The 25,899-nt window shown below is 44.0% G+C and overlaps 1 protein-coding gene and 1 pseudogene across 1 annotated transcript; both read left to right on the forward strand.

Moving 5' to 3' along the window:
* Positions 1-5,017: 5,017 nt before the first annotated feature.
* LOC114426914 (olfactory receptor 52D1-like) lies at positions 5,018-6,099 on the forward strand (annotated as a pseudogene).
* A 1,059-nt stretch (positions 6,100-7,158) lies between these two features.
* On the forward strand, positions 7,159-8,217 carry LOC114426480 (trace amine-associated receptor 8a-like). The gene is made up of 2 exons (XM_028393911.1): positions 7,159-7,322; positions 7,410-8,217. The coding sequence occupies exons 1-2, from the start codon at positions 7,159-7,161 to the stop codon at positions 8,215-8,217; spliced, it is 972 nt and encodes a 323-aa protein (XP_028249712.1).
* Positions 8,218-25,899: the final 17,682 nt, after the last annotated feature.

The raw sequence follows: 25,899 nt of genomic DNA on the forward strand, positions 1-25,899 counted from the left end.
GGGCTTGTGTCTTTGAATGCCCACCGTCTTTGAACTCCTCAGAATAATCCAATTAGGATTTGAACCATAGAAAATGTCTGGAAGCTTCCAGCACCTCCTAGAAGTGTTCAGTCTTTGAACGCCTGAACTCAGTGGAACCAGGTCACCTTCAGAAACAATGAGCATCCATCACAGCAACACAGGTGCAGTGTCACCCTCTTGCTTATGTGTGCAGACCCTACTATTCTGTTACCAGTGCTCCACATTTATTCAACCAGAAATATAATCCTGTTCACACAGGTTCAGTTCTACCTGGAGACCTCTTTTAGTTTAAAAATAATAATAATACAGCAGCATGGTTGTGTTTTTGTGTGGCGCATTCATACAGGATGAGATTATGTTACATAATAGACCACCATATAATGCCACATAAACTGCAAAGACTTTTCAAACACAACAAAATGCTCTTTAATGCATGCTTGTGTGTACAGTGGTGCATAAGTTTCTGCATAAATGACCCAAAACATCAGCAGGCTTTCACTCCATCCACCTTTAAACCGCTTATCTGAGGCAGGGGCAGCAGTCTAGGCAGGGGCACCCAGACTTCCCTCTCCCTGGACACGTCCTCCAGCCCTTCAGGGGAAACCTGAGGCATTCCCAGGCCAGCCAAGACACATGGTCTCTCCACCGTGTCCTGGGTCTTCCCTAGTATCTGGCACACCTCCCCAGAGAGGCGTCCAGGGGGCTCCCTCCTCCCTCCAGCGGCTCTTGTCATTTATATTTTTACTCGGGTCCTGAAAGTCCACAAGAATCAAATGAGACCAAATTACGGTCTGTAAAGGGAGGGACCATCTGACATTTTTCCAATAAAAACAACAGCAGCAGTTACAAATGAAGTGGTAAACGTAGTGCCGTATTAATGTTGCCTTATGTAATATGTTAAAAGTTTTATCGTTATGCTAATGCAATGCTAAGCTAAGCATAGATTAGAGTCATATTCTTCTCATTAGTCGTTTCTGCACAGCTGAACAGTGCGTTCAATTGCTAAACAGTGGGCATATACCGAGCTGACCCAGCTGATTCTGACTGTGAACCAGCTTTGAAGAACTCCTGTTAGCTGTGAGGAAAGATCTTGATGGATGTTGACATGTCGTGTCTCCTAGGCTGAACCCTCTCTGCCCCAGAGATCAAAAGCTCTTTGAAAATCGCTGAAGCTGAATCTCTCACAGGCCTAGACAGTGACGGATTTCTGGTGCCGCTCACAGAATCAGGAACACTCCTCTAAAAATGTTTTTATTCGCACAGGTTCATCAGGTTCAACCCCAGAGATCAGATCAGGGAAAGTTAACTTTCTTTCTGAGCAACAATTAAAATTACTAACTAACTTCCCTTTTACTACGCTCCTGCTTCCGAACAGCACTGTGGTGGGTAATCCATTCTTTCAATAAACTTCATATTGATCCCTAATTTTATAGCACAACCTCCCCCCTTAAGAGTATAGTGGTTCCTTCAAAGACCCCATTCACACTGAGACTGAGTGGGATTGATTCCAGCCTATCCACCTATTTTCATATCAACCATATTTCCATATAAACCAAAGCTTCTTCTTGACTTTTTATCTGAAACACAGGTCATATCTTATTCAGCTTGTCTCTTTCAGTGGTCTGGATATTATTGTCTAGCTTGCTCAGAGTTCTTACTGTTGGCAGCTATGGCCTATGACAGATATGTATCTATATGTAAACCTCTGCAATATCCAGTTATCATGAAAAAAACAAATGTCAATATTATCCTTGTTTTAGCTTGGTTTGTGCCTTTTTGTCAAAGTGTAGTCCCTCAAAGAACATGTGTGTTTTCTGATTTTACAGTTTGTCTACAGTATAAAAGCAGGTTTTAAGGTTCTGGTAGAAAATAAACAACTATATCTGTTTCAATTAAACTATTATGATTCAGCATGTTAACACTGGAACTTTTGGTGACTCGTGTGTTTTTATGTTGTTATTTCAAGGCAATTACAGATGTTGTATCATAAAGTGGTCATAAAAGAGTCTATGACATTAATTATATTAATTTAAAGACAAAATTCAAATAACAGTCTCTGCTTCACCACTAAGCCATATTGCTGTGCATCTTTTATTCAAGAGCTTGAAGCGGGGCAACTGGACTATAAAATTTCTTAAAGACCTTTTGCTGCTTCTCCATGCAGCTTGCTGTGCCCAAAGGATCAGGCTCACCAATAGGCCAGGGGATGCTGGTGAGTGTCATCTCCAGATCCACAAGGCCCGTCTAAAGTGCCCTCTGATTATTATGATTTGGCCAAAGCATTCAGTAAAGTTAAAACTCTTTTGCTGCCCCCTCACAGGCCCTATGACTCTGCCATAGACCTCCCCAAATGTGTGCCGCTGCCCACAAAGCAACTTTACAACCTGTCACGACCTGAGACCTGAATCATAGTTCACAGGTATAATTAGGCCTTCCTCCTCTCCTGTCAGTGATATCACTTCATCACTGGAGAAAGAATGGAAAAGAAATGTACAAGAGTACAAATCAAAACAGTTGTTATTATTTGAAACATCTCCTCCAGACAGGTTTGACTGATCATGACCAACCTACTTCTAATTATAATTTGTGTTATTTCAATTTATCTCTGACTACCAAGATGAGTACTCAGACCTGATCAAGACTCAACATCTATGAGTTTGACTGAGGAGTACCTGCCCCTTAACCAATGCGTATGTTTGTTATGTTTGTTACATATATAATGTTGACCATAATATTTATGTTTGTGTATGTTCTTCGCAATGCTGGGGCTACTATCACTTCAGACAAAGTTTTTCTTTAATTTCCTTAACTTGAACAATACTTTGCTACATATCCACCTCTAGATAACATAACTTATGCCAGCTAAAATGTTCAAATCATTCAGTATGCTTGAAAATAATCTGCAATCCTCTGTTTGGGTCCTCTCCTCCCTCATCCTCCTCCATCCAATGATGGTTAATGAGCCCTGTGCATCTTCGAGAAATTACAACATAACTATAAGACTATTTTATCGTTTTCCGAACGCATATCTATTTATACAAACTGCCGGAATGCCGTACTGGACCGTTCGGGTCCACTTTAACCCCAGTGTATCATTGTCTTTCTTTACTTTTCTCTCGTCTTTTAACGTGTAACCTGTCGCAAATTTTACCACCTGAAATGCCCAGATTTGATTGGCTGAGAGTTATCACGTGGGGTGGATAAAATCATATGCAATTGGTCTGTGTGTTTTCTCATGCACTAAGCCACTACCGGAAAGTCAATGAAAGCTGCGGCAGTTAAAATAGAAGCACCCCGTCCGTATGGGGCGGCTTCTGGGTCCAGACCCGGACCGCGGTCCGCCATTTGGTGACCCCTGTTATAGAGGGTCAATGCATTTAGGATATGGCAGCAAAGTTGAAAGGTGTTTCAAGAATAACATAAAGTGATGTTTGTTTGGAGTGAGTGTGTCTCAAAGGGAAAAAACTGTTTACAACTGACATGATGTAATGTTAGAGGACCACAATACATCCCCTTGAGCAAAATTGAGATCTGTAGTATTGTAGTGACAGCTCAAAGCTGATGTAAGGATTCTGTAATGAGTGTCATCAGTGCCCTGTACTGACACACATGGCAGGTCTGTGTAAACAACAGTCCAGGCCTCAGGGGAGCGGTGTGAGTTCTGCTGTTGCAAATGGCTAATTATGACCCAGTGGCCACAGTGAGCTGGACTTGTGGGACCTGTGATCTAATGGAAGTCAAACTGATCCTGATTGTTATGAAACACGTCTGGAAGACCTTTGGCTTTTGACACTAGAGAATTGCTGGTGTAACAACTAGCTAAATGATGTAACTCACAAAAACAAAGGTGGTCAACAGGTCATTATCTCCTCTTTTTAATTGCTTGGAGAGCAATTAAAGTGAAGCTCAGCACTCACAAACATAATATTATTATTATTATTATTACCCCACAGCCTTTGACAGCAATACAAATATCAGCAATAATAGCAAAGTTGTTATGGTTTTATGTTGACCTTTAACCCACAAATGAAGACAGGACTGTTGTTAGCCCACATAAAGAGAATGAGTGCCAGTATTTACATATATTTAATTCAATATCTTTAGATTTACAGCTTGCAATGGAACTGTACATCCAACCCTGTCTCATCCCACAACAGTTCACAGTAGTCGCAACATTTAGAACTGTTTTGTACACAATGACACAAATTGTTCATTGTTTCATGACGGCAGGCACATATATTTTAATATATATTTTAATTACCTAAAAAAATACCTGTAATATAATGTTTTGTGCAGTCTGACATGAGTCATTTTCATTACCACCGACAAAACAACCTACAACATTACCCTGTTTTTTAACATTAACCCAGTTTAAGGCCTAACCCCCAACCCTAGTGTAAAATTAGATCCAAGTCATGGTCAGAACCCTCATTAGGACTTTCACCAAAACTACAGAAACAGTGTGAACCCAAGACTCCTGCAGGAGTCCATACTATGGTCCATACTACCTCCTAACTCAGACAATTTGTGTACATGAATGATAGATTTTATTACGTGACCATTTCATATAATTTAATGATGGTACATCTGACCCGATACATGCAAGGATGTCTTCTTTTTAACCAGTTAGACGCTGTGATGATGCTTGCATCAATGTAGATCCACAAAAGTTCCTTTCTAAACCCTTGAGTTGGAGTTCTTGTATAGCAGCACAACAAGGTGAACACCACAGATCTGCTCACTGCGTGAAGACTAAGGACCCCATCCATCATCCATTAAGCTGTTTTGTCCTGCAGTGCAGGGTCACGGGGGGGCTGGAGCCTATCCCACCTAACTACGGGTGAAAGGCAGGGTACACCCTGGACAACAACAATCAACAATCCATCACAGGGGCAACATGCAGATATAACCATTCACACTGACACGCAATTGACCAATTAACTGTATTATAGACTTACACACTATATTTTATTTATGATAATCAAACCTCTTATAGATGACGGTACTTGTAAGCACATATAAAGCACAACTGACCTCTTTCTGCTAACTGAAAAGGAAACTCATTAGCCACAGTTAGCAGAAGATTTAAACATCAGTGACATCTGTCAGTCACATTACGTTGCCTGAGCAACTCAGCGTATCATGTCAAATCCTGCACTCCTTTACTTTGTCTGCATTCAATGACACACTCAATCACAGAGCTGCTGTCTTCTGTGTCACTTTAATGTGCTACTGCGTCATTGTGGTTGCCAATGTCTCAGTCATTCTGACCATTATCCTAAATAAAAGCCTACATGAGCCTATGTATGTTTTAATATGTGCTTGTTGTATCAATGGACTCTATGGGACAGCAGGTTTCTACCCAAAGTTCCTGTCTGACCTCCTGTCGTCCTCTCAGGTCATCTCGTACACTGGATGTCTGTGTCAGGCGTTCGTCATGTACTCCTTTGTTTGCAGCAACACCTCTATTCTTACTGTCATGGCGTATGACCGGTACCTGGCCATTTGTCGGCCTCTGCAGTACCACTCCATCATGACGAAGAACAGACTCTCAAAGCTGGTCTTCTTCTCTTGGTTAATGCCTTTCTGCATTTTCTCCATTACCATCCTGCTGACGACCAGACTGACCTTCTGTGGTACTAACATTGAGAGACTGTTCTGTGTCAACTGGGCCATTGTTAAACTGGCCTGCCCTGGCATGGACACTTTAATAAACAATGCATTTGCATATACTACATTGTCTATCTATATTTTTCATTGGTTCTTTATTGTTTGGACATACATGTACATAGTTAAATCATGCGTGCAGTCCAAAGAGGACAAGGTAAAGTTCATGCAGACATGTCTGCCACATTTAATCTCTTAATCACCTTTTTTGTCATTGTGTTGTCAGATTTGATGCACATGCGATTTGCCTCTAAAGATCTTCCTGAAAGCTTTCATAACTTTGTTGCAATATCTGTACTCTTTATTCCTCCACTTATGAATCCTTTACTGTATGGGTTCAAGTTCAGTACGATTCGCAAAAGGATTCTGATTTTAGTTTACCTGGGCAGGAAAAAACTGTTTGATTTTTAATCTTTATATATCTATGTTTGAAGATATGGAGAGTTTATTACAATTAAAATATTCATGATAAGTTAAAGGGCCTTTGTTTAGTGTGTTTTTAACACCCATCCTTCCATCTTCCATTAAACCGCTATGTCCTGCAGTGCAGGGTCACAGGGGTCATTATAAATTATAAATATAAAATAAGGTGAGGTAAAATAGCAAGTAAATAAAATAAAATACAAATTCTAAACAATAATAAAAAGTAAAAAAAATAATGGAAATAAATACACAAACTCCAGGTAATTTTCAGGTGTGATGTCAACAGCAGGCTTTCTGTATGGGCCGTTTTAAGTGACAGGCGGTTCGGCAATGTTTCACTATACGTGTGAAGTATAGACACTATAGATAACATAGATAGCATTTTAAATACCTTTGTTCAATTAAACGTATGTAGAAAATCTTTAAAAACGAATGACATTTTTATAGGAGGGCTGCTGCAGTGCATCACTGTGTGCTCATGAACTTCTACTTCAGCAGCTCTTCAGGTCATTCAAAGGTCAACCAAGGTCAAAACTACAGTCACACTTCTCTATTCGTAATCATGGGGATGTCCAGGTGAGCATTTGCGAGGGGAGTGGGGGTGGAGGAGGAGCTACAGGCAGAGAGTATCGGCTATATACGTAAATATGTGGTTTATAAAGCTGTCTGAGCTGCAGATCTCTGCAGATCTCTGCAGATCTCTGAGGATGCTATGGGTGTCTTTTGATTTTTAGAATGGTCTCCCTGTAGTAACGTGGCATCTGTAATACGTTGCTTCTTCCGAGCAATCTACAGGCTTTAAAGGACATATTTAGTGAGTGAGGAGACAAACTGAGTTCCACTGAAATAAATTTACATTAGTAGGAAAGAGAGAGACAGAAACCTGAAGCTGAGGAGGCTGTGTTGCATCATTGTCTACCTGAATAGGAGATGAGGATGAGGAGTGGGAGGAGGGAAAAACAGGACTTGCAGAAGAGGATATAAGTGGTACCAGACATGAGAGGTTGAGACAGAGAGCTGTCAGTGCTGCAGCTCCTCTCTCTGAGGATGGAGAATCAGGAACTCTGCTTTCCAGAACTCCTCAATGCTTCCTGCAAGAAGCCGACACTTAACTGGGATGATGCTGTGCTTGTGAACATGCTGCTGTCCTTCATCTCTGTGATCACTACAGCTCTCAACCTGCTCGTCATCATCTCAGTCTCACACTTCAGGTGCAGATTACTGTTTCAGCCTGACTGACAAATATGTGGTTTGTTTCATCATTTGTTGGTGTAACGATGTATTTTTGTCTCCTCCAGGCAGCTCCACACTCCCACTAACATCCTCCTCCTCTCTCTGGCTGTCTCAGACTTTCTTGTGGGCCTCTTGCTGATGCCGGGAGAAATCCTCAGAAACACAAGCTGCTGGTTTCTTGGTGACATTGTGTGTTCATTGTATAATTACATATCCTTCGTCATCACCTCCTCCTCTGTGGGGGACATGGTTCTTATATCAGTTGACAGATATGTGGCTATCTGTGACCCTCTGCATTACACCACCAGAGTCACAGAGAGGAGCGTGAAACTGTGTGTCTGTGCGTGTTGGGTTGGTTCTTTTTTCTACAGCAGCCTCTTCGTAAAGGACGACCTGACCCACCCAGGAAGACATAACTCCTGCTACGGAGAATGTGCGATTGTTGTTGACTACATTGCAGGAAGCGTCGACCTTGCTTTGACTTTCATTATTCCAGTGACTGTTATCATTGTTCTGTACCTGAGGGTCTTTGTGGTGGCTGTGTCTCAGGCCCGGGCCATGCGCTCTCACATCACTGCTGTCTCTCTGCAGCTGTCAGTGACAAAAAAGTCTGAGCTGAAAGCAGCCAGGACACTGGGTATTCTAATAGTTGTGTTTCTGATGTGTTTCTGCCCGTATTACTGTGTCACTCTTGCAGGAGACAACTTGCTCAACAGCTCATCTGTGTCATTTGCACTCTACCTGTTTTATTTTAACTCCTGTCTGAACCCTTTGATCTATGCTTTGTTATATCCCTGGTTTAGAAAAGCTGTTAAAGTAATTGTCACCCTGCAGATCCTGCAGCCGGGCTCCTGTGAGGCCAACGTACTGTAGAGAGGCTGAAGATCACTGACTTTCCACAACAAGAACTAAATACATAAACTCTTCTCCTGTGATAGCAATGTTATCAATGGAAGTAACGTCTGGTAAAACTTTAACAAAGCAAATAAAAGTGTTTAATTCAAAGTGGACATTAAAGAGTCAAAAACAAGGCATGGGCAAACCTGAGTTTTTCAGGTGCTCATGCTGTTTTTTTTTATTTTGGCTGATTGCTAATGATTTAAATGTTTTTTTTTCCACAAGCAGCAACTCTGCCATTACTTACAATAAAAATATACATGTATATATATACTGTAAACATGTCTCTGTGTCTGTAACGTCACTTTCTCATACACACACTGGAGGCCAGACTCAGCAGTATTCATTGTCAACTAGTAACTAGTATGAGAAACTAAGGAGTTGGACCATAGTGTGTGCTTGGGCAAGACAATAAACCTGAAGTTGGTCCTACTGATAGGTGAACATCTCTTTGTGTGTGTGTACAAACCATGAACCAGAGGCCAGGTGGGCCGTCCACTTTCTCAACCTTTTGTTTAAACAGTTTTGTTCTTTCACATTTCTTAGGTGAGGACCAGGACAGAGATTGAGTGATAATTTAGGGGTTGGCCTTCCTTACTCAAAGGCTTAAAGTGTAGGAACAACACCCAACGTTTATGCTTTCAGATCCAGAAACTTCTCCAACTGTGATAGACTTTGGCTTTTCACTTCAGGGGAGCACAAGGTCCAGGTCTGGGAGAGAGTCACAACGAAATTCAGCCTGCATCATATTTGAATTGTTGCAGTAATAATGAGAGAAGAGATACTATGTCTTTTGATTTTTGGAATGGTCTCCCTGCAATAAAGTGGCATCGGTAATAAGTTGCTTCTTCCAATTCAGCCGAGCAATCTACAGGCTTTAAAGCAGCGGTCCCCAACCTTTTTTGCACCACGGACCGGTATCATGTAAAACAATACTTTCACGGACCGGCACAGAAAAAAAAAAATTCTCACTTTCCCAGCAATGAGGCGGTCCCATCTAGGGATAATGGGAGACATGACACCTGAAGTGTGTTTCTTATGTCCAGTCCACTCCGTAATTTTGTTTTGGCCGTCATTAATTGCTTCAGTCGTTCTTGTTCATGATTTCTTCCATGGCTCGTCTTTTAATGCAGGGTGCTCGGTCTCGCAGTTTTGAAGGCTTCGTTGCCTCATTTGCGAGTCTGTCGCCACATATCACTCAGAGTGGACTTGGTGTGTGAGAATCACCTGTTGCAATAAATCCGTATTTTAAATAGGACTCCTGATATAGTCTTTTAAATGCGGGTTTCTTTTTCTTTGAAGGGGTAGGCTCCTCTTCTTCTGTCTCCTCGTTAGGCCTTTTCCCCTTTCCGAAGAAGCTCTCCAAAGACGTTTGTTTTTTATTTATTTTTGCTGCTTGTGGGCTTAATTTTGGGGCCGTATCCCGTGACCGAGACAAGCGTCTGGGCAGGTGCTTAAAGGCACAGGCGGATTAATCTGATCGATTTATAAATGAAACAGCTTTCAGACTCAGATAATGAATAATATATGTTTTGCTCAGTCTTTCTGTGCGGCCCGGTACCAAATGACCCACGGACCGGTACCGGTCCCCGGCCCGGTGGTTGGGGACCACTGCTTTAAAGGACATACTGAGTTCCACTGAAATAAATTTACATTAGTAGGAAAGAGAGAGACAGGAACCTGGACAAGAAGCAATGAAGCTGATGAGGGTGTTCAGTTCAAGTTCAGTGGCACAGAACATGGCGCAAGTTATACTTAAGGTGCTACAGACTGAAAAAATCAGATATGAATTCTCCTTATCTGTAATCTGTCTGTATCTTGTGCTGCTGCTTCACACAACCCGAAGTTTACCTGGACACTCGCTGGCAGCTGAAGAATTCTGACGTTCAAGTCGTAGACGTCGCTAGCCCTATTTTAGGGGGGCTTCAGCCTCCCTAAAATAATACAAAGCCCCCCTATAATTTGCGGCAATATTTTATTTATTATTATTATCTTGATTATTTCGGAGTTGACCACGTCGTATACGACATGAGAGCATATGTCTTACGACATGAGAGCATATGTCTTACAAAGTCGCTCATATATCAGGAAAGTAATAGCTAGAGACGTTCTGTTTCTTTCCTCGAAAAGAGGACACTTCAGGTATGTTTGTGTGACCTAACCCGGCTGTATTATTCTACGGGCAAGTCAGTGTCCAATCGGACCATCGAGCGATTTCACAAGGGGCTCAAATATCCAATTGTAGAGCCTTGTGCCTCTGACGTGGTGTATCAAAGATGTCTTCTGAAGACAAGAGAAGTATCTCCACTAACTAGCTGAGTCGTCTACACATCTGAAAAGCGGCTCTGAACGCAATAATAGACGCATAGCGGACTGTTATCTCAGCCGGAAGGTGCATTGTTCTGCATACCCCTGTTATACACTGTTATTCACTGTTATTTCTTACTGGAAACGTTTATTTGACTTATTAGCGGTGCTATGTTTTGTTACGCTAACCCGGAAGTTACGTCGAAGACGTTCCGGATGAACAGGGGAGCTCGCTCTCAGACGCTCACAGTAAACAGCGCTTCTTTCATGTAGCGCAGCTTCATTTTTCAACTTTTGCCACACAACTATTGCAGGGACAAAAGAGACATTTACAGCGTGACTATTTTTGAAAGAATAAGAAAAGATTATAGACTGAGATGCTGTTTCAGAGTCACTGGCAGAAGACTGTTCCACAGATGAACAGCTGGATTGATGGGTGCAATATTCACACACTACACTATACAATAAATTACTTATTTGTTCTTTTGATGCACTATGTACAGTTTTCTACAAACCACTTCTACCTCCACTCATCTGTGCAGTAATTGTTAATCTGTAAACTCTTTTTTGATTGTATTGCATAATATCGGTAGTTTATTTTATTATGTTGTAGATGCCATAATGGGGATAATTTATTTTGTGTATTTTTCCTTAATTTGGTTTATAAATTTGAATAAGTATTTGCCTAAGTTAGATGCAAATTGGCGTTATGTTAAATTGCCAGTGGGCGGCCGCTCCATCTGTCCTTGGGTGGAGCCAAATTTATTTAGGTAAAGCACACAGGTGCACTTGGATTATATGGTTTGGGAAGGCTGTGTGGACGCCACGCCAAAAAGTTTTTGACCGTGTTTTGTAACCATTTGTTTTGACCGTGTGTTTCAACCACATAGTTTTTTGTTATAAAGATTCAAGAAATGGACTTCCGTGTGACTGAACAAAGACTGAAATAAACTAATGAACGAAGCCGAGCCGCATGTTGGATTCTCTCAATCAGCAACGAGTATGAACACGCGTCAGACAAAGCCTGTCACACACAGCCTAGGTGGCTTTGTTGTTTCTGCTTAGAACATTGCCGCTACAATGTATATAGCTTTTCTTATCTTTTGCTTTCTGTAACTGCGCTGTTGCAAAAACGCAATTTGCCCATTGTGGGACAAATCTGTGGGAAATTACCTGGAGCATCTGGAACCATCTGAAAAATAATATATATAATGACAATAAGAAATGAAGTAATCATAATGTGTAAATATGTATTTTGTTATACTTATTTGTGTTGGTGATTAGCCCCCCCCCCCCTATCTGTCAACCCTAGTGACGTCCATGGTTCAAGTCCAAGTTCAGCTTCATGTTTTGCCTCCTTTTCATGACTCTTGCTCATATCGCTGCTGCACAAAGTCTCCATAAGCACCACAGTCTCCATAAGCATTCATGTAAATAATCTTTGAACTGACACATTTATATTTTTTGCCTCTGCATAAGATAGATAGATTTTAATTAGTAAATAAAAGACTGATCGACACAAACCTACTAACAGTTCAAATCCACGAACAGTTTTTCTTAAATAAATATACTATAAATATACTATAAGCAGTAAAACTAAACTGTTTTTTTTTAAAAAAATGCAAAGAAAATGAAATTGTTTAATAAAATTATAAATATAAACAAAAATGACAAAACAAAATAGAAGAAACTGTTAATTTTTAAAACTACTGTATGCAGAGCTGGCGCTTGGTATGGGCATCATAGGGCGCCACCTGCTGGAGAATATATTTAAATATGTAGCCTAAGTCTGTCTGTCTATCTATCTATTTATGAATAACTATCTATAATAACTCAGGCCTTTTGTTGAATTGATAATAATTTTTTACAAAAATGAATATAAATCATCTCGTTTTTTATCAGGTTTAAAAATGCAACCGAATCATAACCAGTAATCAGCATTTTATCCTGCCCAAGTAACTGTAAGGTAGGCTGTTCAAAACAATATACACCTTTTAGCCTAATAACTAACAAACAGCACAGCAAACACTACTGTTAGGAGAAAAAAGACTAAGAATATGGGAAGGTGACAATGTAAAACAAGTCAACTAGGTGGTCCTATACTCACATTTATTCTCCATGTTAAATAAAACGTCCAGCAATCCTCCGAAAAACGGCCTGCTGGTTTCTTGGAGATCTTGTGTGTTCTTTATAACTCTGTGTCCTTTATCCTCAGAAGAGGATAAAAGTGGCACCAGACATGAGAGGTTGAGACAGAGAGCTGTCAGTGCTGCAGCTCCTCTCTCTGAGGATGGAGAATCAGGAACTCTGCTTTCCAGAACTCCTCAATGCTTCCTGCAAGAAGCCGACACTTCACTGGATTGATGCTGTGCTTGCGAACATGCTGCTGTCCTTCATCTCTCTGATCACTACAGCTCTCAACCTGCTCGTCATCATCTCAGTCTCACACTTCAGGTGCAGATTACTGTTTCAGCCTGACAGACAAATATGTGGTTTGTTTCATCATTTGTTGTTGTAACAATGTCTTTCTGTCTCCTCCAGGCGGCTCCACACTCCCACTTACATCCTCCTCCTCTCTCTGGCTGTCTCGGACTTTCTGGTGGGCTTCATGTTGATGCCAGGAGTAATCTTAATAAGAGCAGACTTTGTGTGTTCTATGTTTAATTACATGGTCTTCATCATCACCTCCTCCTCTGTGGGGGACATGGTGCTCATATCAGTTGACAGATATGTGGCTATCTGTGACCCTCTGCATTACACCACCAGAGTCACAGAGAGGAGAGTGAAACTGTGTGTGTGTTTGTGTTGGCTCTGTTCTGTTTTCTACAGCAGTTTTTTACTAAAGGACGACCTGACCCACCCAGGCAAGTACAATACCTGTTATGGAGAGTGTATATTTTCTGTGAGCTACATTGCAGGAGTTGTTGACCTTATTTTAACTTTTATTGTTCCCATTACTGTCATTGTTATGCTGTACATGAGGGTCTTTGTGGTGGCTGTGTCTCAGGCCCGGGCCATGCATGTTCATGTCTCAGTCCAGGCCTCAGTGATTCTAACATCAAGAAAGTCTGAGCTGAAATCAGCCAGGACTCTGGCAAGTTAAAAATAAGGTACTAAAAACTGAAATGTATGCTGCTTCTTCACACAACCTGAACACAATCCCCTTCTGATCAGCTGGACACTCACTGGCAGCTGAAGAATTCTGACGAAGTCCAAGTTCAGCTTCAGGATTTGCCTCCTTTTCATGACTCTTGCTCATATTGCTGCTGCACAAAGTCTCCATAAGCACCACAGTGTCCATAAGCATTCATGTAACAAAATGTAATAATAATGATTTGCCTCTGCATAAGATAGATAGATGTTAATTAGTAAATAAAAGACTGATTGACACAAATTCACAAATAGTTTTTCTTATATAAATATATAATAAGCAGTAAAGCAAAACTGTCCGTACATTTATTTTTCAAAAGTGCAAAGATTATGAAATTGTTTAATAAAATGATAAATATAAACAAAAATGACAAAACAAAATAGAAGACAACTACTGTATGCAGTAGTAGATATGCATCTATCTATCTATCTGTCTATCTATCTATCTATCTATCTATCTATCTATCTGAATATAATAAGTCAGGCCTTTTGTTGAATTGATAATACATTTTTACAAAAATGAATATAAATCATCTCATTTTTTTATCAGGTTTAAAAATCATAACCAGTAATCAGCATTTTGTCCTGTCCAAGTAACTGTAAGTTAGGCTGTTCAAAACAATATAAACCATTTAGCCTAATAATTAACAAACAGCACAGCAAACACTACTGTTAGGTGAAAAAAAATGGAGGGGGGGGGGTGATGTCTATTTTTCTATTTATTAAGAATATGGGAAGGTGACAATGTAAAACAAGTCAATTAGGTGGTCCTATGCTTACATTTCTTCTCCTAACAGTAGTGTTTGCTGTGCTGCAGGTAGAGGCGATAGAGGGAAAACGCAGTGGCAGACTGGTGAAGCTGAAAGCGTGCTTGGCGTGCTCTCCTGAGGCCGCTTTGGAATACTTTGGACCCGACTGTCGCCGCTTCGTCTCGTGGCGCTCCCTTGGATCCGATCGCCTCCTCCCTGGTTATGGTGGCTGGTACAGATGAGGGACCGGGGACTTGTCGCTCCTCCTTTCGCTACCTTCGTGGGCGCGGGATGAACCTGCACAACTTGCGGCCACTTCTTCGGATCCCACAGACGACTAATGCGCCGGCTCCAGCTCCGGTCAGGATGGCCCTGGTGAATGCTAGATCACTAGCCAACAAAACTTTTATCCTTATGGATTTCTTTACGTCGCGCCGGTTGGATTTTCTGTGCGTAACAGAAACATGGATGACTACCGGTGAGTCCAGTGCTCTTTGTGAACTTTTGCCACCTGACTGCTCATACTTCAACTCTCCCAGGACGTCAGGCCGCGGAGGAGGCATAGTGACTGTTTACAGGGAGAGCTACATTTGTAAACACCTCTCGCCGACTCCATCTTACTCCAGCTTCGAGCTGAATTTATTTGAGCTGGGCTCTGTCTCTCCAGTGTTGTGCGCTGTCATATACAGACCTCCCAAGTACTGTAAAGACTTTGTTGATGACTTTGCTGACTTCTTGTCAGGAATAATGCCTAAATATGATCGAGTTTTAATAGTTGGGGATTTTAATATCCATGTCTGCTGTCCTGTAAGGCCATTGGCTAAAGACTTCTTACATCTCATTGATTCTTTTAATCTCATTCAGCATGTGTCTGGTCCTACACACGAACACGGACACACGCTTGATCCCATGGTTTTACTGTTTGTAGCCTAGAGGTTTGTGATGCTGTGTTCTCGGACCACATGCCTGTTGTGTTTGAGGTACCTCTGCCCTGTCACACAGTCAAACCTCGCGCTCCTGTGCAGCGCAGTAGTATTATTAACTCTTCCACTGCTGCTCAGTTCTCCACAGCTTTTAACTCAGTGTTTAGCCCAACTGAAGATTTGGGCTCAAATTGTGATGTTGAGGCTCTCTCCTATTATTATAACTCAACATGCCAAACTGTGCTCGATGCTGTGGCTCCACTAAAAACGAGGCCTTCCAAATCCAGACCTGAGGCGTGGATAAATGACTCGACACGCGCTGCCAGACGCAAGTGCAGGAGAGCAGAGCGAAAGTGGAAGGACAAGCTACAGGTGTCTTTCCAGATGTTGAGGGACAGCTGGCGTTTTTATCAGAGAACTGTTAAGGCTGCAAAAACCAAATATCTTTCTGATATTATTTTATCTAATGGTGTCACGATCCTCATGTTTTGTTTAAAACTGTAAATTCTGTTCTTAATGCTGGGTTTAGAACCCGTCACAGTACGGAGTCAGCACTGTTGAGGGTTTTTAAGGATGTTCTTTTAGCTTCAGACGCAGGTCACTGTGTTGCTCTGGTTCTGTTGGACCTAACAGCGGCCTTCGATACAGTGGACCATCAGATCCTCTTGTCTCATCTGGAGAACTGGGTGGGCATCCAAGGTGGTGCTTTAGACTGGTTCAGGTCCTACCTAACAGGGAGAACCTTTTGTGTACAACTTGGAACAGCGGAGTCACGTGCAGCACCTCTCACGTGTGGCGTTCCTCAAGGCTCTATACTTGGCCCTCTTCTTTTCTCCCTGTATATACTTCCTCTTGGATCTATTTTCAGAAAGCATGGTGTCACATTTCACTGTTATGCTGATGACTGTCAAATTTATCTGCCACTAAAACTGTCAAGGTTTCAACCAGGTCTTTTATTTTGTAGTTCATTTTCTGTTTATATTAGTTTTAGTTTTACTAGTCACTTCCTGTTTTATTTTGAAACTCGATCTTCCCCTTGTGTTACAGTTCTGTTTACTTCCCCTTCCTCATGTGTGCTCCCTTCCCCCTCCTGTGATTACCTGCTCCGCCCTAATGTGCTTCACCTGTGTCCAATTGTCTTCCCGCCCTCCTGTGTATAAAGCCTGTGTGTTTCCTGCCCCTTGTTGCCAGTTCGTTTTGTGAGTTATCCTGCGACACAGCCGTCCAAGTAGCCTTCCGCTCTTGTGATTTCCCCAGTGAGTTTTCCGAGTGAGTTTTGGAGTTTCTGAGTGAGTTTTGGAGTCCCTTGTGAATGAACTATTTTGGATCTGACTACTGTTCGTTGCCTTCGCCCCTTTGTGATACCTTTGCCTCGTGGACTGTACTCCTGTGTACTGATTACTGCTTTGGACTTTGACCACTGGTTTTTGCCTGTGCCCTTTTGGATACCTCTGCCTCGCGGACTGAACTTCTGTGTACCGAACCTTGCCTGTATTAAAACACTGAGAATTGCCTGATACTTCCGGCTCAGCTGCATTTGTGTCCTCCACCTTATATTAACCCTGACATTACGAACTGGCCATAACTGGACGCAGCAGACTGAGCAGCTATGGAGGATCCAGTGGAGGTAATATTTTTATGGGAAGGAATTTCTGAAGAGAAAGCCCAGCTCCAACAGGCTGTGGACTGCATAGACCACATGTCCTCTCCTCCTCTGGAAAAGACAGAGGTTCGGCGGTTGTGTTCCCACCGCGTCTCACTGCTGCAAAAGCTAGGGGCCCTTTGGAACACGACACAGAAGCTACAGGCCCGTATGAAGGAAATTCTGGTCGAAGAGCCGTGGATGAGAATTGACTATGAACCCGTGTTCGAAGAGATGGACAATTTCCATTCTCCGGTGGCTCCGGTGCTCCCTGCCTGGGCCGTTCGTACCGCACCAGCTCCGTTCACGGCTTCACCACGGTTAACACTACTCACTTCCGGTTCTGCCTGGAGGCGGGCTCCCGATGACGTCACCACTTCCGGTTCCACCCGGAGGCGGGCTTCCGGTTCCGCCCGGAGGCGGGCTCCCGACGACGTCGCCACTTCCGGTTCCGCCCGGAGGCGGGCTCCCGACGACGTCGCTCCTCCCGTCTCGGCCAGAAGGCGGGCTCCAGACGGCGTCCCTTTTCCTCCCGAGGACACGCCCCAGACTACACCACCTGTTCTGGGGCCTGCCTGTGTTACTCCTGATGGAATATCTGTCATGGCGAAGGACTTGATTGTATCCATGTATCATATATTGTGCTCATACTGCGTACTGTACTCTTATTTTTGGATTATAGTGACACTTATACTCTTATACTCTGTACTTAACTGCATGTAATGCAACTTGATACCTCTGGCACAAGAATTTCCTTCGGGATTAATAAAGTTTTATCTTATCTTATCTTATCTTATCTTATATCTGTTGGGACCAAAGAAACGCAGACTGAGACTTTGGGGAAAGCCTGTTTGGACTATGGGGGGTCTTCTGTTCTGGGCTCCAGTCCTGACCCAGATGGACCCTCAGCTCTAGTGACCAGCTCTGTCACTAGAGAATATCTGGCTCCGGGTTCCAGCCCTGATCCCGCAGAGTTGGCTACCCGTTCTGACCCAGAAGGACCCTTAACCATAGTGACTGAGCCTGACACTGAAGGGTCCTCAATTCTGGGTTCCAGTTTTGGCCCTGGAGGGCTTCCGTTTCCTGTTTCGAGTTTTGGCCCTGGAGGGCTTCCGTTTCCTGTTTCGAGTTTTGGCCCTGGAGGGCTTCCGTTTCCTGTTTCGAGTTTTGGCCCTGGAGGGCTTCCGTCTCCTGTTTCGAGTTTTGGCCCTGGAGGGCTTCCGTCTCCTGTCTCCTGTTCCGACTCCGGTGGTCCACCGCTCCCGAGTCCCTGTTCCGACCACGGTGGTTCACCGCTCCCGAGCCCCAGTCCCGACGCTGGTGGTCCGTCCCCTACTGTGATCTTCAGTCCTGACCCCAGTGGTCCTTTGCCTCTGGTCTCCAGCCCCGACACTGGGGGCAGACTCCAGACGATGTCGCTCCTCCCCGCTCCGTCAGAGGGCAGACTCCAAATGACGTCGCCTTCTCCTGCACCACCCGAGGGTGGGTGTTTCTGTGCTGCCCCCAAGGATTTATCTGCTGAGCTTGTGGATTTTTTATTCTTTGGTGTGTTTGCGGCACTGACACTGACTGTGGGGGTGCCTTTCCTCAACACTAGAGGGTCTTCGACCCTGGGTTCCAGCCCAGGCCCTGATGAACCCTCAGCTCCGGGTCCCAGTCCTGACCCTGGTGGGGTTCCGTCCCCACTTCCCTGTCCTCAGCCTGGTGGGGTTCCGTCCCCGAGCTCCAGTCCTCAGCCTGGTGGGGTTCCATCCCCGGCTTCCTGTACTGACCTTAGTGGTCCACCGCTCCCGAGCCTCTGCTCTGGTCCTGGTGGGCCTCCTCTCCTGAGTCCTCATCCTGACCCCGGCGGTCCACCGTCCCCGAGCTCCAGCCCCGGTCCCGGTGGGCCTCCTCTTCTGAGGGCTAGCCCAGACCATGCTGGCCCCAACGCCGGTGGTTCTTTGCCTCTGGTCTCCAGTCCCGACGCCGGTGGTCCTCCCTTGGTTCTGGTTTCCTGTCTGGACCCCGAAGGGTCTTCCGCTCCAGCGCCGGTCTCCCTGACCGTCTGCCCTGAACCTGGTGGGTCAGCCCCATCGTCTTCGCCGGTCTTCTGCCCGGACCCAGGAGGGTCCGTCTCGCCTTTCTCGCTGGTCTTCTGCCCGGACCCAGGAGGCTCCGTCTCGCTTTCCTCGCTGGTCTTCTGCCCGGACCCAGGAGGGTCCGTCGTCTCGTCCTCGCTGGTCTTCAGCCCGGACCCAGGAGGGTCCGTCGTCTCGCCTTCCTCGCTGGTTTTCAGCCCGGACCCAGGAGGGTCCATCGTCTCGTCCTCGCTGGTCTTCAGCCTGGACCCAGGAGGGTCCGTCGTCTCGTCTTCGCCGGTCTTCTGCCCGGACCCAGGAGGGTCCGTCTCCCCTTCCTCGCTGGTCTTCAGCCCGGACCCAGGAGGGTCTGTCGTCTCGTCCTCGCTGGTCTTCAGCCCGGACCCAGGAGGGTCCGTCGTCTCACCTTCCTCGCTGGTTTTCAGCCCGGACCCAGGAGGGTCCATCGTCTCGTCCTCGCTGGTCTTCAGCCTGGACCCAGGAGGGTCCGTCGTCTCGTCTTCGCCGGTCTTCTGCCCGGACCCAGGAGGGTCCGTCTCCCCTTCCTCGCTGGTCTTCAGCCCGGACCCAGGAGGGTCTGTCGTCTCGTCCTCGCTGGTTTTCAGCCCGGACCCAGGAGGGTCCGTCGTCTCGTCCTCGCTGGTGGTCTTCCGCCCGGACCCTGGAGGGTCCGCGTCTCCATCGCTGGTGGTCTTCCGCCCGGACCCTGGAGGGTCCACGTCTCCGTCTCTGTTGTTTTTCCGCCCGGACCCTGGAGGGGCCGTGTCTCTATCTCTGTTGTTCTTCTTCTGGGAAATCTCGGCCTTCTCAGCCTCTGGCCTTGCTCTCTGAGCCCCCCCAGACTTCGTCACGCTGGGTCTCTACCCAGTTTTCTGAGTTTTGTTTTCTAGACCCTTATTAGACTGATGTTTTGCTCCCTGTATTTTTGTTCAGACTTGTGGTTTCTAGTGGAACGTCTGGGAACCGTTCCTTGAGGGGGGGTACTGTCAAGGTTTCAACCAGGTCTTTTATTTTGTAGTTCATTTTCTGTTTATATTAGTTTTAGTTTTGCTAGTCACTTCCTGTTTTATTTTGAAACTCGATCTTCCCCTTGTGTTACAGTTCTGTTTACTTCCCCTTCCTCATGTGTGCTCCCTTCCCCCTCCTGTGATTACCTGCTCCGCCCTAATGTGCTTCACCTGTGTCCAATTGTCTTCCCGCCCTCCTGTGTATAAAGCCTGTGTGTTTTCTGCCCCTTGTTGCCAGTTCGTTTTGTGAGTTATCCTGCGACACAGCCGTCCAAGTAGCCTTCCGCTCTTGTGATTTCCCCAGTGAGTTTTCCGAGTGAGTTTTGGAGTTTCTGAGTGAGTTTTGGAGTCCCTTGTGAATGAACTATTTTGGATCTGACTACTGTTCGTTGCCTTCGCCCCTTTGTGATACCTTTGCCTCGTGGACTGTACTCCTGTGTACTGATTACTGCTTTGGACTTTGACCACTGGTTTTTGCCTGTGCCCTTTTGGATACCTCTGCCTCGCGGACTGAACTTCTGTGTACCGAACCTTGCCTGTATTAAAACACTGAGAATTGCCTGATACTTCCGGCTCAGCTGCATTTGTGTCCTCCACCTTATATTAACCCTGACAAAAACGGGGAGAGGCCTCTTGTTTAGACAAACTTTTAGAGTGTATTGCAGAGATTAAGGCATGGATGTCATTAAACTTTCTCAGCCTGAATGACTGAAAAAAAACTGAAGTCATGTTGTTCGGCCCTTGTGATGCTTCCAAAATTCATGTGGATCTGGGTCCTCTGAGTCAACATGTGACACAAACAGCCACAAATCTGGGGGTAAAAATGGACAGTGGTCTGAAATTCGATGTGCAGATCAAATCAGTTGTCAAGTCCAGTTTTTATCATTTACGACAACTAGCCAAAGTCAAGCCATTTTTATCAAGACATCACATGCTTTTATCTCATGTAGACTTGACTACTGTAATGCACTTTATGTTGGGCTCAGCCAGACGCTGCTGTCTCGTCTGCAATTGATTCAAAACGCTGCAGCCCGACTTTTAACAGGTACCAAAAAATTTGAGCACATCACTCCGGTTTTAGCTTCCATTCATTGGCTCCCAGTGCATCCAAACTATGGAACAATCTGCCCCTGCACATTAGGCAGGCTGACTCTCTTGTAGCTTTTAAATCCTCTTTTAAAACATACCTTTTCTCTTTGGCTTTTAACTCAGTCTGATATGTTGACTTTTACTGTTTTATGTTTTTACTATGTTTTTATTGTTTATCTTCATGTGTTTTATATGCTTTTGTATTTGTGGACAGCACTTTGGCCAACTTGGTTGATTTTAAAGTGCTCTATAAATACAGTTGAGTTGAGTTGAGTTGAACCCTGTCATCTATGCACTGTTCTACCTCTGGTTTAGAAAAGCTGTTAAACTCATTGTGACTCTGCAGATTCTGCAGCCGGGCTCCTGTGAGGCCAATGTACTGTAAGTGTAAAGAATCAGGACAAAGACTTTGACTTAATCCTGTTCAGTAGCACAGCCTGTAGGACTGTTTTTGTACAACCATCTTAAAATACTAGTGCGGTGCTTTTGCCTCGTCTTCATGACTTTTACTCATATTTTCCACATATTGCTGCTGCACAGAGTCTCCATAAGCATAAACCTTTTTTTTGTACAGTTTTTATAACAAAACGTTCAGCCCATATTTCAGTTTTATCTGGGTTGGACCCCTTCAGTTTATGAATGTATAATGCGTGTCTTTCTACAACTCTGTGTATTACAGCTCAGTGATACACAGAATTGTAACAGAATGCTCAGTAGCTCACCTGTGCCTGCACCACTTGAGGTCTAAATGTCAGCAGAGTTGCAGGAAAATGTCTGAACTGGGTTTCTGGTTGTAGGCTGAAATGTTTCTTTCATTTAGAAGCTGAATTATGAAAAAGGGCATAGGTGTATGTGATAATTTCAGTGTTGTATTTGCTGGGATGGGTTTGCCTCTCTTGGGACCAGACGGCAGCTTTATTAACATGCATTATTTATGTCTTTTTGTTAGTGAGGATGAGGATTTTTATATCAGCAAGTAACAGACAGATTAACAAAACTGTATGTTTTTTTCATGTATATACATTATAGATAATAAAAACATGTTACAAATCATACATTTATTCATTTTTATCAAATGTTTTTACTGTGCATCCGGGCTCCAGTGACGCTAACATACCATAGAGAATTAAGATTAAGATTAAGAAGTCTCACTGCATTTTTGCAACAGCAGATACAGACAGCAAAGGATAAGTTAAGAAAAGATATATACATTATAAAATAAACTACCAATAAAATATATAATAGAATAGAATCAAAAAACAGTATACATATTAACAGTTATTGCACAGGTGAGTGGAGGTAGAAGTGGTCTATAAGAAAACTGTACATAGTGCATCAAAAACTAAATAAATAATTTATTGTACACTGTGGTGTGTGAATACTGCACCTATCAGAAGTGTTTATTATACAGTCTGACAGCAGCAGGAAGGAAAGACCTTCTGTATCTCTCCTTCACACACCGAGGGTGGAGCAGTCTCCCACTGAAGCTGCTCTGCAGGGCTGACAGGGTGTCCTGCAGGGGGTGGGACTCATTGTCCAGCATGGATGTCAGTTTTGCCAGGACCCTCCTGTCCCCCACCTCCTGCACTGAGTCCAGAGAGCAGCCCAGGACAGAGCTGGACTTCCTGATGAGTCTGTCCAGCTTCTTCCTCTCCCTCTCAGTGATGCTGCTGTTCCAGCAGACCACACCGTACAGGATGACCGATGCCACCACAGAGTCATAAAAGGTCTTCAGGAGTGCCCCTTTCACTCCAAAAGACCGCAGTCTCCTCAGCAGGTAGAGCCTGCTCTGGCCCTTCCTGTACAGTGCGTCTGTGTTGTGAGTCCAGTCCAGTTTGTGGTTGAGGTGAACACCCAGGTATTTGTAAGAGTCCACCTGCTCAATGTCCATTCCCTCGATGTTCACTGGTGAGAGGGGGGGCAGATTCTGCTAAAGTCCACCACCATCTCCTTGGTTTTCCCTGCATTGATCAGGAGGTTGTTTCGCTGACACCAGTCCACAAAGTTCTGCGTCAGTCCTCTGTACTCCATCGTCACTGATGAGACCAACAGTCGCAGTGTCATCAGAGAACTTCTGCAGCACACAGCCGTCAGTGTTGTGTCTGAACCAACAGGTGGACTGAGCTGACAGTCATGGGGGGGGGGGGGTTTGAGGTTTTTTTTTATAGAACCTTAATGATATAAATGAATGAGAATCTTGCATGCATCTATTTCAAATGCTGTTTGTATTGTATTGCCTGCTGTCTGCCAGAAGATGGTGCTGCTGACTTAATATTCATGAATCAAATATGTTGAGTTGCTAAACTGCATCATCAGGGAGTGATGAGCCTCTCTCTCTTCTCTCTCTCTATGTGTGTGTGTGTGTGAGCGGCCGCTGTTTCTTAGGTTTAACAGGAGGTATTTTGTTATTCAGCAAGAGCCACAAGAGGTCACCTTTTTCTCTGTCTTGCACAACATTTCACTCCGTTGTTTACTTTTAAGGCCTGCTGGTCTGTCTCTCTCTCTTACACACACACACACACACAGAGGCTCTGACACACATCATGTATTTTCTTCAAGTTTGAACAAGCTGGGAGAAAACAGCAGCTCATGTTTGACTGAAATTACTGTGTAGGAACACTCACAAGGAACGACCTGTAAAGAAGGATGTCATCGGACTCCGAATCAGAATTAATAAATGTTTTGCTTTTGTGTGACTTATTAGCCATTTCAGCGCGCCTGGCTGCTCGACAGGCTCTGTTGACATGTCAGGAACACACTTGTGTTACTCCTGCATTGTTAAATTTAGCTGTTTCTATTCTTATATTATGCACAATAACTAAAATAACAAATTAATTACAAGAAGCAATATACTGTCCTTTGTAAAAAAAAAAAAAAAATAGGCATTTCTGACTACTGCACAGTCTCATCAGGTGACCATAGTCTTAACCCCCTCCTGTCTGCACTCACTGCTCCTCACTTCCTGTAACAACTACAAGACCAAACATGTTTGTGAACTTTGTTTTCAGGAGGAGAGATGAGGAAAAACTAGGGAGGGGCTACAATGTGTCAGACTGATCCTTCAACTGAGGAACAGCGTGTGTGTTTTATTCATCACACACACACACACACACACACACTACCGCACCCTCTAATGAAAGCTGACATTCCTCTGAGGGATGCTGTGTCTGACCTTGTCTCCTTTGGCAAAGACAGAGTCCATTTTGAAATGAAGTACAATCAGTGACTCACAGTCACTCTGAGTCTTTTATTACAACATTTCCACGTCCTACCTGCATACCTCTCCTTTAAGACTGCATCTACTCATTTAGTAGACACAGAGACACGTGTCACAATGCAATAAAATGCCATTGAGGGGATGTTAAAGGGACAGTTCGTCATCTCCTCCATTCCAAACTTTCATAAATTATTGTCTTAAATAGTGGAGATTCACCATTTCTGGTTCCTGGAAATTGTTTTATTGTGTTGTGTGTGCAACTTGATTGTGTTTGGAGTAGTTGTTACTGTATTACTGTATTTAGTTGTGTTATGAGGATTTCAGAGTGCATGTAGTGTCAGGTTGGTGAAAGTGTTTTCTTCATTTGCTGCTGTGTTTTCTACAGTTACAGTGCAGTGACATTTCTTGGCCATAGCACTATAAACACAACTCTTGTTGCTTTGTTGATGAAGTGTTGAGGTGTGTGGTGTACAAAAGCAGGCAGTATAGAGTTTGTGTTGCTTCTTCACTGAAATGCAGATTTAACGTCGATCACCATCCCAAAATACCACAAAAACCCTAGTTTTGTTACCCATTGGAATGTAAACTGAAGAAGGGCATGGCTCCCTGAGTGACATAAAACAGTAACTAACCTGTCAAGACACGTCTGGGATGACAAAAGAAGTGTATCCATATATATGTTTTATGCCAGGGACATAACTCAGCTGTAAGGCGTGCTGAGGACTGTCGGACAAACTGATGAATGGATGAAAGGCCAAAGATCCCTGTCGTCCGCAGGCTGAGACCATGTGGTTACTCAACGAGAAAGAATATTTGCAATGTTAGCACTCAGTGGACAAAAATATCAGGTCGTCTGGTGCTTGATCAGATCTCCCTGTATGCTTTACATAAACCCATAAACTTGTACACTGTTGGATGTTTCTGGTACATGTCGTCTCGTCCTGTGGCCGGTAAAATGCAGGTCGTATTATGTAGAACTATTATGTTACAGAAACTGTAGTTCTTATACTTTGAAGGCTGTTTTAATGCTGCCATCAATGAACCTTTTCTCCTTTTCCTCAATAAATGGTCTTTGTGCTTAATAACAGCGAGCACCTCATTTTCCTTCCTCCCTACTTTACTTTGAAACGCCGTCAGACCTTTGAAGTATGAGTACTAGCCAGCGCATTAAAAGCAGCGGGAGGCTCCAATTATGAAACTTCCCCGCTGGGTTACAGGAACGTCAAAACTACTGCATGAACCGGGGTCACACAAACCCGCCTCCCACCCTCCCCTCCACATTTGTTGAGGCCACGGGCCACAGCGAGCCCGCCAGGCTTCACTGGCACATTTAAATCAGAAAGTGAAGACAATCAGTAGCACAAATAACAAATTATTGACTGACCACTCATGTTACTAAAAATGATTTTCAGCCCTGCATCACAGGGGAATGTGTAATAGTTACAATGGTCTACAATACGAGACAAAAACATGGAACCATTGTTTTGGTCTGG

Source organism: Parambassis ranga, chromosome 21 (assembly GCF_900634625.1).
Source record: "Parambassis ranga chromosome 21, fParRan2.1, whole genome shotgun sequence".
NCBI classification, from domain to species: Eukaryota; Metazoa; Chordata; class Actinopteri; family Ambassidae; genus Parambassis; species Parambassis ranga.

Excerpts from the sequence above, each read along its gene's own strand:
- LOC114426480 (XM_028393911.1), top strand. The coding sequence starts at position 7,159 with ATGGAGAATCAGGAACTCTGCTTTCCAGAACTCCTCAATGCTTCCTGC. Across the intron at positions 7,323-7,409 it reads ATCTCAGTCTCACACTTCAG|GCAGCTCCACACTCCCACTA; the intron begins GTGCAGATTACT and ends TGTCTCCTCCAG.